Source organism: Zootoca vivipara, chromosome 15, assembly GCF_965207765.1.
Source record: "Zootoca vivipara chromosome 15, rZooViv2.hap1.1, whole genome shotgun sequence".
NCBI lineage: Eukaryota > Metazoa > Chordata > Lepidosauria > Squamata > Lacertidae > Zootoca > Zootoca vivipara.
This window is the reverse complement of record NC_142598.1, coordinates 18,354,516-18,367,869: the sequence shown is the minus strand read 5'-3', so window position 1 is coordinate 18,367,869 and position 13,354 is coordinate 18,354,516. Positions and strand designations below refer to the sequence as shown.

General features: G+C 42.0%; 1 protein-coding gene across 3 annotated transcripts in view; it reads right to left on the bottom strand.

The window, feature by feature from the left end:
- Window positions 1–3,260: 3,260 nt before the first annotated feature.
- The window catches only part of MELK (maternal embryonic leucine zipper kinase), a 34,122-nt gene continuing 24,028 nt past the window's right edge, over window positions 3,261–13,354 (bottom strand). For all 3 annotated transcript variants that reach the window (XM_088658413.1, XM_035141028.3, XM_088658412.1), the window contains exons 12-18: window positions 11,017–11,148; window positions 9,801–9,932; window positions 8,448–8,649; window positions 7,486–7,582; window positions 6,850–7,018; window positions 5,451–5,554; window positions 3,261–3,905 (exon numbers count right to left, since the gene is read on the bottom strand). In XM_088658413.1, the coding sequence (XP_088514539.1) occupies window positions 3,728–3,905; window positions 5,451–5,554; window positions 6,850–7,018; window positions 7,486–7,582; window positions 8,448–8,649; window positions 9,801–9,932; window positions 11,017–11,148 (1,014 nt within the window). In that variant the 3' untranslated portion in view covers window positions 3,261–3,727. The remainder of the gene's footprint in view (window positions 3,906–5,450; window positions 5,555–6,849; window positions 7,019–7,485; window positions 7,583–8,447; window positions 8,650–9,800; window positions 9,933–11,016; window positions 11,149–13,354) is intronic.

Here is a 13,354-nt window from a genome sequence, read left to right as displayed (position 1 = left end):
TAATACATTACTAAGATGATTTATTATCATTCAGCTTTTAAAAAAGTGATGTGGAATGAAACACAGACTCCTGACCTGTTCCTTGGGTTAAATGTAATGTCTTTCCTTTAAATCTATTTTCATGTTTTGTTTATTATATTATGGTGTTTGAGGGTTTGCCTGCTTAATTCCTGCTCCAGTATAGTTATTTATATGACTTAGACCAGCTTTACTGCATTCCCTGGGGTAGATTGTATACTACGTGGAAGTAAATCCCATTGAACTTGGCAAGACTTATGTCTGAGTAAACAGGTATTTTTTAGTTTTACTAGACTAGAAAATAGTTACAGTTTTAATTTAAATTGAAATGGCTGTGTAATAGCTAGACAAATCATTCAGAAATCCCTAGAGCTCTTAATTGTAATTCTCTGTCTTGATGCATAAATTTTATTTCCAAGTGCTCAATTTGATAAAAAAAATGCTCACATTCTTACAACATCTGACCGTTCTTAAAATTACAACAGTTCAGAATTAAAGTTGACCTTTAAATTTAAATGTTGGAAATAGCACCTTGGTGCAATAATTGAGGGTTCGTAGTGTAGAATGGATGCACTGGTTGTAAGACAATGGTGTTTGATATTTATTTATTTAAAAGATATAAAAGAAAAAAGGAAAAATGCTCTCGGTGTTTGCTGTAGAACTGTAACTGGTAAGAACTAGCCGTCTCCATTTCAATGGATGTCGCTGCTCTTAAAATACACTGTCGGCAAAAATCACACGATGTAGACTGCAGCACTTCAGGCTACAGGTGGTGAAAACTATATGTTTGAATCGGCTACATATAAAAATCTCCTCACACATAATTAACTAGCAGGTCAGGGAGTGTGTTACAGCCTACCCTTTCTTCCCAACATGGTATTTTTTCTTTCCGCAGGAAGTCTGATAGATAGAAAGCGTTAAGGTATAGTTAAGCTTCTTCTGCCACCAGCTGAACAAGCTTTGGTTACAGAACAAGCAGTTACACACCTTTTGCCAGAGCTGGCTTCAGTTCTGCTACCTTTTAAAGGGATCAACAGGTTAAAGCTCTGGGCAGGAGCATCTACTGCCAAAAGTATTAATAGGAAAGGAAGCAAACTGCAGCCTTGTTATCTTTTTGGGGGTCCCTGCAATAATGGCTGTTGGCTTTGAGACATACGATCTGAACATCCCATACGGCATCCCGACTTGTTTGTTTCCGAAAACACCGCACACCATTTTCATAAATTATACATGTCAGCTCAATAATTCCCTCAGGTTAATATATTGACTTAATTAGGTAAAACAAAAGGTGGATAATTAGACTAACATCCTCTGCTTCCCATTGATTTCAGAAAAGAAATCTGTTTCACAATAGTTTTATTTATACTCCAAATGTGAGTTAAAAAAAAATACAATCTCTTCTGATGGTTAACATAAGCCTTCTCTCCTCCTCCCCCCACTCCCCATAGCCTCTCAAAATGTCACTTTGCTTTGTTTGGCAGAAACTTCTAGAAGCCTGAGGGACAGCTCACGAAACTTTAACACGACACATTTAAACCGTTTCCTCAATTTTCGAACGTAATCCGTTCCGCAAGACCGTTCGAGTTCCGAAACGTTCGAAAACTCAGTACGGAAGCCTCAATATGGAAAACTCAATACGGGAGCTGCGTGGCATGGTTGACTTCTGAGGCGAGTTCGAAAACCAAAGCATTTACTTCCGGGGTTTACAGTGTTCGAAAACTGAAATGTTAGTCAACGGAGACGTTCAAAGACTGAGGTACCACTGCACCTCAAAACAGCAGCTCCCAGCAGGAACCAGGCAAGCCACCTGCAGTACTTCCATTGCTCCTTCCCCCCTTTGAACAAGACCGCGAAGGGAAGAAAATTCAGTACCAGTGTCCTGTGAGCAGACTTCTGCTTCCAGGAATTCTGAATCTAACCTCACAACAAGAAAACGGTCAAAAGTAAAGCATGCTTTTAAAACATTGTACTGCTCAAAAGTGTTGAGAGGAAGGCCTTCTCCTTTTGGGAGAAACACACACACACACACACACACAGCATACCTGATCAAATTAACCTCCTGGAGGAAGAAATTCCACAGCTAGAGTACCAGAACAGGGGAAAACCCCAGGAAGTCACCAATCCAGCTTCTGAAGATGACAGCCCAATGAGTGGGACTGCTCTCTCTCTCCTCCCCCCCCCCCCCGGTCTAAGAAAAAGAATACATTCAAACGGAAGCAGATGTACAAAAGAAGCATCTTGATCACCTTCTCGATTATCCCTTTGTTGCAGTAATTCATTCTCTACCAGGAATATTAGGCACAAGAAATTGGCGCCATAACTGAAAAAAAGAGGAACCTATTTCACACATCAGAGCGTGTAAGATAACTTGAATCAATTATCCCCTGCTTGTTTTTAGTTTAAAAGAGGAAGAGGGAAGGGGAAGCAAAGAACCATAGAATATACTGTTTTCTAACACCATCAGGGGTTCAGAAAGGTTGCCTTCATTTGTTTCAGTTAAACTGAACAGTTGTGTGATGATCAGGTCCATCACATTGGGAAAACCACAATTCTTCACAGTGCAAGTGTGTGGCTAAGTGGGGGGGGGGGCTGTGTAAATTATACAGACAAAAACAGCAACAAAAAAAATCAAGCTATACAATTGCAAGTTAACAGTATAATGATGCAAGATTCAACCAAGTTTTTCTGCACCGGTCCAAGAAGTTGAATCCAGGATCCTGCTTCCAAAAGTGGCTAGGCATAAGTGTGCAAAGAGCTTACAATTAAATGAATGCGGTAACCCTCTCCAGCTGCTTTGCCCTATAATCCAGAGGTAGCTACACTGTGGACCTCCAAATGCTGTTGAATACAACTCCCATCAGGCTCAGTCAGTATAGTCAATGGTCAAGGATGATGGGAGATGTGATTCAGTATCTTGAGGGCTACAGGCCAATCCCCCTTGCAAAGCCTCAGAACATGGGGGTCTGTTTAGCTACCGTAGCCATTGATAGACCAATTATCCATGCCTTTATCTATTCCTGTTATTGAAGCTAGCAAAGGCCACAGAAAAGCTTCTTTGCCTTGCCTAATGGAGGAGTGCATTATATATTACTGGATCATATGAAACTGCTCCATCTAAACAGCATTTCCTGCCCAAGGCTCCTCCATGAACCAGATGATATTGCTTTAAGACTATGGGACAGACATTCCGAAATGCAGGGAAGAGGGCAACTCGGCTGTAGTGCTCATTGTATAGCACGAGGTTCATGAATGAATGACAATTATAAATTTATTAGAGATGTTGAACAGAAAGAAAATTTGAACTTTGAAACATAGCTGTGGCCCTGTTTAGCCATTTCAGTAAATACAGCTTGAATTTCTAATTCATTTCCTGTTAAGTGATAAAACAGAATTGGAACACTTTACCTCTTTCCAAATGAGAGACAGGACGCTGGTCACAAAACCGTTTGAGAAGTTGCATTTGCCAAGTCGCAGTTCAGAGTTCACAATCATTCAAAGAAACAATTAATGTACAAAAAGCACATGATTAAAGAAAAAGAAACAAAGGCAGATAATGACATGGGAGGTCAATGTTTATTCACAAAGGAGGTCCTATTTAAAAACAAAAAAATACTAGTCCTTGGGTTGGATTAGGCAAGCTTACTAACAACTAAAACGAACATGGCTTTGGTTGGTTAAAGCTGTCCATGTTCTCACAGTGAACCAAGAGTTATAGCTTGCAGCTACATAGGATATCTTCCACTAGTCTTTTGTAGACCCATGCGTCTCCCTTCAGCCGCTGCCTCCGAATGCCCACTCCTTCAGGTTTGCTTAGTTGGCAAACTTCCAGCTCAAACTGCATTGTCACTTTGCCAAAGTCTGACTGGGTCTGGCACTTCAGTTTATAGCTGTGTAAGACAAAGGAAAGGTGGAATTAGTTCAGGTACTTACAAGTCAGGGATTGCAGGGGAAATAATTCCAGTGACAAGAGCCAACTTCTGCACACGATATACTGGGCAGCCAGTACATTCAGTCGGTAGAATAAAGTGGGAAAGGTTTTTTCTAAGATGTGGAGATTAGAGCTGGGCAGTATTACAAGTAACTGTCGGAAACCGGTCTGATGGTCAAACTACGATACCAGTTTCAGACTTTTTGAGCAGGCGATACATTGCAGCTTCCTGGCTACCACCAGCACAGCCCACCTCATTCTATTCTGCCTGCCTGCCTGCACTGTGCTGACGGTAGCCAAGAAGCCGCAATGTATTGGCCAGCTAAAATTGCCTTGATCAGCCGAGAAGAGGGCAGTTTAAGGAAGCCTGCTTCTCATCTGATCAAGCCCCCCGCCTCTGGCTCCCATGAGTAGAAGGGCAGGATGGTGGTGTCAGAGCTTGTTTTAACTGCTCTGCTGAGGGGCGGGCAGGTGCGCAGCCAGCTGCAGCTCAGTGGAACAATTTAAAGAAGCCCCCTTGGGGTAGGTGGGAAGCTGCCTGCCCCTCAGCTGCCTGCCCCATTTAGCTCCTGCTTGCGGGAGCCAGAGTGGTATGGGGGCTTGCAACTTCAGACAACATGATATATCAGTACATCACGATATTTAGCTGCTGATATATCACAATGTTGAAAAGCAGGTATTGCCCAGTCCTAGTGGAGATACAGGTGGGGAGCTCTATGCACTGAATGCATCCATCCACCCTTAGAAAAGGAACCGTCCCTGACTTTCTAGCTCTTTATGCAGGAAAGCCACCCCCCCACAAGGGGGCACTAATATGCCACCCGACTGTGGAGCAGGGAGATAGCATTTTGACTTAGTTCTGCTGATTCTGTCGACCTGATGCTCAGTGTTTTATCAGGCAGCTCATAAGACAATCCAGAAGAGGAAGGTATTGATTTACAAGACGTGACATTGATTGTGGCCCTTTGAGTGTGACACTTCTCCACTTGAGGTTATTAAGGCTGCTTACATTCGTTTGATCAGTAACTGACGCAGTTAATGATCAATCAAGATGGGGACCAGGCCTTTAAAAAAGATAAAAGAAAAATGGTGCTACGAGACAAAGGTACTCATATTTTAAAAATTGACTGTGATGTGTCCTTTAGAAAGATATCAAGAAAATGTTATTTCTGCCAAGTGGTTGTTTGCACTCATTAAATAAACTGCAACTTGGTTTGGGGAGAAATAAACCATGAGTGCAGGTCTGGGTGACAAGCCAAACCATGGCTCGCTTCCCAGCAGCAGAAGCAGGGAAGAGCTAAGTACATGTAATTTCAGCAGGGTGCCAACTAACTGCTCGTTCACATTAAACCATAGTTAAAATAAAACTATGGTTTAGTGCAACATGCAAACCAGGCCACAATTATAATGTAGAATGAGCAAGATAGCAGCTTGTTAGAGGATTGAGGAGAAATTATCTGATAAAGGTACCAGACTGAAATAAGGAATGACTATTTACACTTACCCCTTCTGTACAAATTCAACTTGTTTTTTGGGAAGGATTGCAATTATTTCCTTCAACAGCTCATCTGGATTTAATAAGTTTGTTGTAGTCACGTTGTAATGAGCCTAGAGAACAACACATTTGGTGCACGTTTAGGACACAATTCTGCATTTCACGTTCAAACACCAGCTACATTTCAGAAAAAAATGGGAAGGTGAGGATGAGAAAGATGTTATGAGTCTTAACAGTCCATGGCTTTGACTTAATGGCAGAGCATCTGCTTTGTACACAGAAGATCCGAGATTCAATCCATGTCTGGGTAGGGCTGGGAGAGATCACCATCTGAGATCCTGGAGAGTCACTGCCAATCAAAGCAGCCTATCCTGAGCTGCGTAGACGGACCAATGGTCTGGCTTGGTATAAGGCCGTTTCCTCTGCTTCAAAACGTTGTTCTTTGCTACATAAGTGCCATTCAAAGTACTGGAAGAACCATTCTTCCCAGCATGTTTAGTAGGCTTTAACTAGGCATAAGGCCTTAAGGTTCTCTTTTGTTTAAATTCAATGTTTCATGCCAGAGTTTTATGCACAAAAGTCCATAGACATTTGTTTGACATTCCCAACACCTGCAAGAAAGCCCCATTCAAATGATTTCTATGAACCCGAGGCCTCGCTTTACTGAAATAAAGTTTCTTACTGTTCTAACCATAATCATATTTGCTGCCATTTGCACCTTGAACTTTAAAAGTGAAAGAGCCCAGAAGTTTTAATCCATGACATGAAATCCCCTGCAAGCATCACAGAACTGGCACCTTCTTGCCTACTACTTGTTAGGGATGACATTTAGGCCTTTGTCAGTTTTTTGTGTGGCCTGGATCAGACAGGCTACATGGCAAGAGTCATTTAGTAAAACAAGGGTATTCAGCTGTAGCTGAATCTCTGCAACCAAATTCCAAAAGTTGATAGTTGCTAAAGCTGACCATCCTTTGGACTTAAATCTGCAAGAAACCCTCCAAATTTTCAGCAACGAGAAAGCTTACTGGACTGTGAATTAAGTGTAGCACAAAAAACAAAGTTTTTCATTAGTGTTGGGGGCACACTTGAAAAGCTTGGAAGACAAGGCAACTCAGTCTAGGATGTCATGTGCAGATGGTGTTTAAGCATTACACAGTGGCTGCTCCAAGTTTGCACACTGCAGAGATGGATACTAGTTTTTTTTCCCCCAGTTAGCTATTCCAGGATGAGAAACCACTTTATTAGACTTTAAAAAACAACCACCACAATGTCTCCAGTACAGTGAGGGCTTGCTGCTTGGGGAATTATAGCCATAGATCTCCATAGCCCAGACAGGCATGTATGCTTACTGATACATCACTGGTAGTTTCATCAGTAAAAGAATTTCCAGGTAATTCAGCAAACTTACCTTTAATTTCCTTGGACCATCTTTGGTTGAGCCTCTCTTTTTGTTTGGTGTAAGCATTGTAATAACTTTATCCAAGCCTCTTTCAAGGCTCCCAAAAACCTTGGTTCCTTTTCTCTTCTGACCACTTTCAAAATGAGCTTGGTTCAAGTCCACTTCCACTGAGCGACACCTGTCATGTTCAGAGATAGCAAGTGCACAGTTGTTTTCAGTGGCTGGGATTGACAGTTTTTAGATACATCAGGTAAAAAAGGTCTTTCAACTTCTGCTCTTTTGTGGGGGCGGAGGGAAGGAAAAGGAGAGAAAGGGGAAACTGACAAAATACATGGCTAAAAGGACCTGCTGCACAACAGTAATTTGGGATTTTGAGAGCGAGTTGTATATATGCTCCAATTCTCTAGGGGCACAAGAGTGAATTTTAATTATGGAAAACAGGAATGCATCCAAGACTACTGAAGTGTGTAATGTAAGATTTTTTTTCTGCAGCTTTTTAATATTTGTTGGTAAATGTAGGAACGGATTTAAATAGGTTATAACAGAGCAAACAGATGCCATTGCAAAAAGCTTTCCCCCATCAATACAAGGATTAAGATTGTACAATAGACTACCTGAATATGCTCAAGTTAACCGGACATTTACCTTCTCTCAGGGCTAATGACTCCGGCTTCTAATTCACCCGGTTTTGTAGAAGATGGTAGCTTAACTGGGGTCTCACTGGTGGCTGCTTGACTTCTCTCTGCAAGAAGCACCACCCAATTTTGAGTCTATTTAGAAAGATGCCTTATCAGCCCTTCTTAGTCCCATGCTTAATCCCATATTTTCTTAGTTTGGTAGAAAAACATAGCCACTCTTGAGTATCCTCCCCCCCCCTGCAAAATCAGTTTGTACATAAATGCAAGGCTCTTCCCCTAACCAAACAGCCTGGAAAGGACCAAGCATTCTCAGTGGGCCCCCCAGAAGGAAATACCCCACTCCTCCCCCCAAGAGGAATACTGAATGGGATATAAGCCACAGATCAGAGCAGAGGGTGGATTTTAAAAGAGATTTGAAGGAAGAGATTCTAAACAGAAACAAGAAGTAGCTTTCAACAGCCTAATACTTATGAATACAGTGAAATACTTTTTTTTAAAGCAGTTATGGAAATACCTTGAGCAAACTGTTACAGAATAAAGAGCTATCCTACCCACCCACCCACGTCTGCACAGTGGGCCTCGTTAAATAGTACCGTCAGTAAGATAACTGATTAATTAGGACTTGCTGCTCATGCCCCCTTGAAATACCCCTCCCAGAAAGGATAGGTGCAGAAGTGCTGTTTTGTTATTTGGCCTAGAAGCAAGATAACCTAGAGCAACAACTGGACACAGGACAAGTGCTCCAATACACCAAGCAGGAGGTCTCGAACACAACAATTCCACACACTGCACTGTCAGATGTTAACCTGTAGTTACTGCCTCGAGCCCCACCCTCCAATCTAGTATTTGTTTCATGTAAACTGCTTAGAGTTTTGGAAAATAAGTGGTAAATCCTGTCCAGTAAAAAATAAATAGTATTTGTTAACAGTTTTCTGTTTCCAGCAGCAATCCCTTATTTCCAAGCCATACCTTCAGGTAGAAATGCCCGATTTGGCGTTGTAAGCACTCTCTTCTCTCTTGGTGTCTTTGGAGGAGGAAGAACAAATGGCTCTGGCTTTGCTGTAGAACAAGCACCAGAGTTTTCTTTGTTGGCATACTTCTTTGAGGCTCTTCTCCTTGGCACAGGAAGCAGAGGTGATGTGAACTCTCCACCATCCAGGAACAACTGAGGCTTTTCAAAAGATAATATTTTGAGGAAGGAAACCTATTTTTCCCACCCCATACAAGTCACATGTGCAGATCAGTACACTGTTCACAGCAGGCCACGACCCAAGCCATCACAGGTATGTTGGCAACTTATTGTCTTCATTAGACAATTAGGCAGGATTATCTGTATCTGCTGTATGTTAAATGATCCAGTTTCTCTCAATCCATTTGACTTTTACACAGAGGCACACATGTCTTCTCTCACTTTTTGCAAGAAGAAACAGAAATGTTCAACTATTGCTACAAGGGGTGTATCTGATCACATCTTGTAACTGATTAGTAGAGAATGAGCAGGATCGTTGCCTGTATTCTCCATCAAACCAACACTATTCCAGACCTTTGCCAATGCCAAGTTGTTCACACCCAATTCAAGCATTGGTTAAGGTTTTTATTTGACTCATCTTGTCACTATTTGCACTCCTGCCATGAATAGCCCTGCAACGCATCACTCAAGTTATGTAACTTCCAGTTACATCATGCTAATGTTAGCCTAACAATTTGGTCTCCACCTAGACACTGACTAGGCCACACCTGCTTAAGTTCAACAATGCTAAGGCATCAGATGCTCCCCAACAAACTATGGAAACTGCCTTATACTGAGCCATCTAGCTCAGTACGGTATACATCAGAGACAGAGCCAACATTGTGCTCTCCAGATGTTGCAGGCTACAGCGCCCTTCACCTCCAAGCACTGGCTGTAGTGATTCAGGCTGATGGGACACATCCACAACATCTGGAGGGTGCCACATTGGCTACCCCTAGCCTAGACTCACTGGCAGCAAGACACTAGGGTTTCAGGCAGGACTGTTTCTCAGCTCCACCTGGAGATGCCAGGAATTGCACTTGGGACTCTGTACACACAGCATAAGCTCTACTATTGAACTACCTCCTTCCTTACTGGAACCAGATACCACCCATGCTAAATATGCTTTTTCTTCTCTCATGGTCTACAGAAGTAGGACATACCTAACTGATAGCAATCCCCACCTCTCACAGTATCTCAGGCACAAGCCGTTTTAGGTAAACCACAACCTCTAAGCCAATGCCAACATTAGAAACATCAGAGGCAGGCATAATTTTAAAAAATCTATCATTTAGTTAATAAGTACAAGATACCTGCTTTGTTTTGGGTGTATTGCAAACAGGCTGAGATTCCTCACAACAGGCTAGGAATTCCATGGATCCAAACCCACATGCCATTTCATTCCCATCTAGATTCCCATCGTAAGACAGGGCCTTTTTGAAAACCTGTTCAAAGAGGTATAGTTCATTTCATTAAATGAGTGCACTTTCAGAACCCTTCTCAGTTAATTCTAAATGTCTCAAAGACATTACAAAAATAATAATCCAGCCTTTTGGGTACCCGCACTTCTTTGTTTCAGTGAGGTTAACGGAAAAGCTCAGTGAACAACGAGCATGCCATGATGAATTGATTAACAAGTTCCTGTGGTTCAACGTTAAGCTGTCTTCCTACCACGTGGTCATTCTGGAGAGAGGGATGACTCCTCCCCTTGGAGGGGAGGCAAAAGGCTTCAGAGGACCTTGTCTGATCCTCTGACAAGGCACCATCCGTATTAGGAATGTCCTTCAGCAGCATCTGGCAAATCATAGCATTCAAGCCTGCCTTGGCCCCACTGTAATGAAGGCTTGGACAATACAGCCTGCTTCAAAGAGGAAACGACACTTTGCGTTTGGAGGGTTCTGTGGCTAAAACCCATTTTATTTTTGATACTTCTGTCACACCCTTCCTTTCAAAAGGTCGTAACCACTCAGATAGCACTGGCAAGCAACCTCCCATCCATGCAGGCAGAGATTTGCTTAGATTTAAACATAGGGATATCCTGGGCCTTCAGTCCCTTCTCTGGGTTCCAGCTCTAGAGAATTGCCATGAGCTGTCTCCAACGTAACAGTGACCCAACTGACCTCAACTGGAAGTTAGTGTTGTCAGCCCCATGCTGTGGAACACTCTTTTAGGAGAGGTTCATCAAGCACCCTCACTTTTGACTTTCATCTATCGAAGGCACTTCATTCTAAACCTTTGTAGCCATCTTTTGATTTTTTGACTACCCAGTCACTTTAATTATTATTTGTATTGTTTTGAATTTTGTTTTATGTTTTAACATTGCATACCCTCCTGGTATGTTATGATATGGGGTGTAAAAATATTTTCATAAATAAATAGTTCACTCTATAGTTGAAACTTCATTATACTACTTGCTGCCAGGTCAAAACACCCAGCAAAGGCTTGTTTAGCTGCACCGTTCATTCGGGTGGGGAATGAAAACACAGCAAGCTTTAGGAGCAAGACAGCGACAAAATAGGCATCACACACCTTCTGTTCTCTGGATGGAGTGATGCTAGCACCTTCTGCCATTACGTTTGGAATCCTTAGACGAACAGGTTTACCATGTGCTTTCTTTGATTGAAGCAAAAGGTATGTTGCAGTCACATGATCATATTTCCACTAAGAAGACAAATAGATCTGGGTTACTTTCTCAGCCATCTTCTTGAAAAGCAGGGGACAGTGGAGGGTGGACACACCTAAAACCACAGCCATTCCAGAAAAGCTTAAACTCCATATAGTCTGAGTATTTTTTTTTACCCCACCTTTTAAAAAAACAGCTTACTGTAACTTTGTGTTCAGCACAGAATTTTTGTAAACTTTCCCTTCCAAATATAGTCAAAGGGTTTTTACACAAGAGAACATAAAAGGCATGTTGTTACTGGTACTATCATATCAAAAAGTTTATCTGTGCAGAACCCAAGGACACAGATTTTTAAAAAGGAAAAATTGGAGAAAAGGCAAGGGAGTCTTATGCTAAGTGAAGGGAATCTTGCAGTGCCAAATGATGGAATAAGGAAGCAACTAGAAAGATTTCAGAACATACTTTCCTCAAAAAGCACCAGAAAAGGCTGCTCAGCCAATGCATTCTCCTTCCCACACTTCAAAATCCCCCTCCTCTTTTTTTCTTGAAGGGAAGGAGATGCCAGAGTTCTGAATATATAGGCTAGTTCTAAAACAATTTAGGTTTATACATCTCTTGCTTTTGCCTTTTCAACAACTTGGGGGGGGGGGGCTTTAAAAAAATCCTAGCCATGTTCATGCCCATCTGAAATAAGTTTAGCAATTTAGATTCAAAACTCCATTAATTCTGTCTCCCCCCCTTATGATCACAGATTTCTGTGAAATTCACCTTCTGCTTCAAACCTCTACTGCATTAATTTTATAATTGTAGAACAGTCCGCACTTTCGAGTCAATGTGCCATGAAATATGCAAATTCTTACCATGAAATAAGCAGTTGATTGCCATGAAGATGCTGCCTGAGCAGCAACAATTTAGGTTTGCAAGTTCTTAAGAGATGCAAAACGCAAGAATTTCTACTTACAACTGGTGAAGTCTATTGACGAGGATATTTGCAAGAAACCAATTGCTTATATCAGTGGCTCTGAACTGTGTTAAGGGAAATCCTGCGGTTCCCTCAGAAGCCTATCAGGTTCCTCAGCGGGATCAGTGATGAGAACAATTCCCTGAAGAGTCAGATTATTGCCCCCCAACATTTATTTCAGGCAATGTAGATGTTGGAAATTGCTAGAGTATGTTCTGAGAGATGCCAAAGAGCACACCCATCACCCTTTGTGAACCAACTGGCCTGGCCAGGTACCTAGCATCCTCTGCAATATGGATTTCATGGCTGATATGGAAAACATTCTTTTAATAGTAAATAACTTGGGGACCCAGGTGGCGCTGTGGTTAAACCACTGAGCCTAGGGCTTGCTGATCAGAAGGTCGGCGGTTCGAATCCCTGTTACGGGGTGAGCTCCCGTTGCTTGGTCCCAGCTCCTGCCAACCTAGCAGTTCGAAAGCACGTCAAAATGCAAGTAGATAAATAGGTACCACTACAGCAGGAAGGTAAACGGCGTTTCCATGTGCTGCTCTGGTTTGCCAGAAGCGGCCTTGTCATGCTGGCCACATGACCTGGAAGCTATACACCGGCTCCCTCGGCCAATAATGCGAGATGAGCAACCCCAGAGTCAGTCACGACTGGACCTAATGGTCAGGGGTCCCTTTACCTTTTTAACTTGAAGATAGCCAACTTAAGCCAGTGGTTCAAAGATCAGATTTAATCAGATTAAATTCTAAATCAAAGATATAATTTGGTGTACAGTACACGGAATGTGAATACCTGCAATTTATCATTAATTTCTGTGTATGCTCCATTGCAGAAGCATATAAAAGGCACCTCTTCAGACAGGTTTGCTGCTGCTGCTGGCTAGCAGAACTGCAAATTTGTTGATCTGACCAAAAAAGTACCAGCAAGAAACTTATTCCAAGTATTTGTATGTTAGTGTCATAAACAAAACTCAAACAATGAGGTTAAAAATACACATTTTCCAGGCGTCCCAATGCATCCAATTCTTGAATGAGTTCTCCAGATGGAAACATGACATAAGGAATGTTACTTCTGTTCATAGCCAACATATCAAGTTATGTCCTTCTGTAGAGTTCCAGTTTTTATCTTCATGGAACTCTGTCGCTCCAAAGAAGCTTGTTCAGAAAAGTATGTGTCTGGCAAATGATTCTGGTCATGTTTAAGATATAAACTTGGGTTCCTGCAGCAAGTATCTCATAGGCCAGAGCCTAGTTTTGTGACAGGCTGAAACTAGGGGC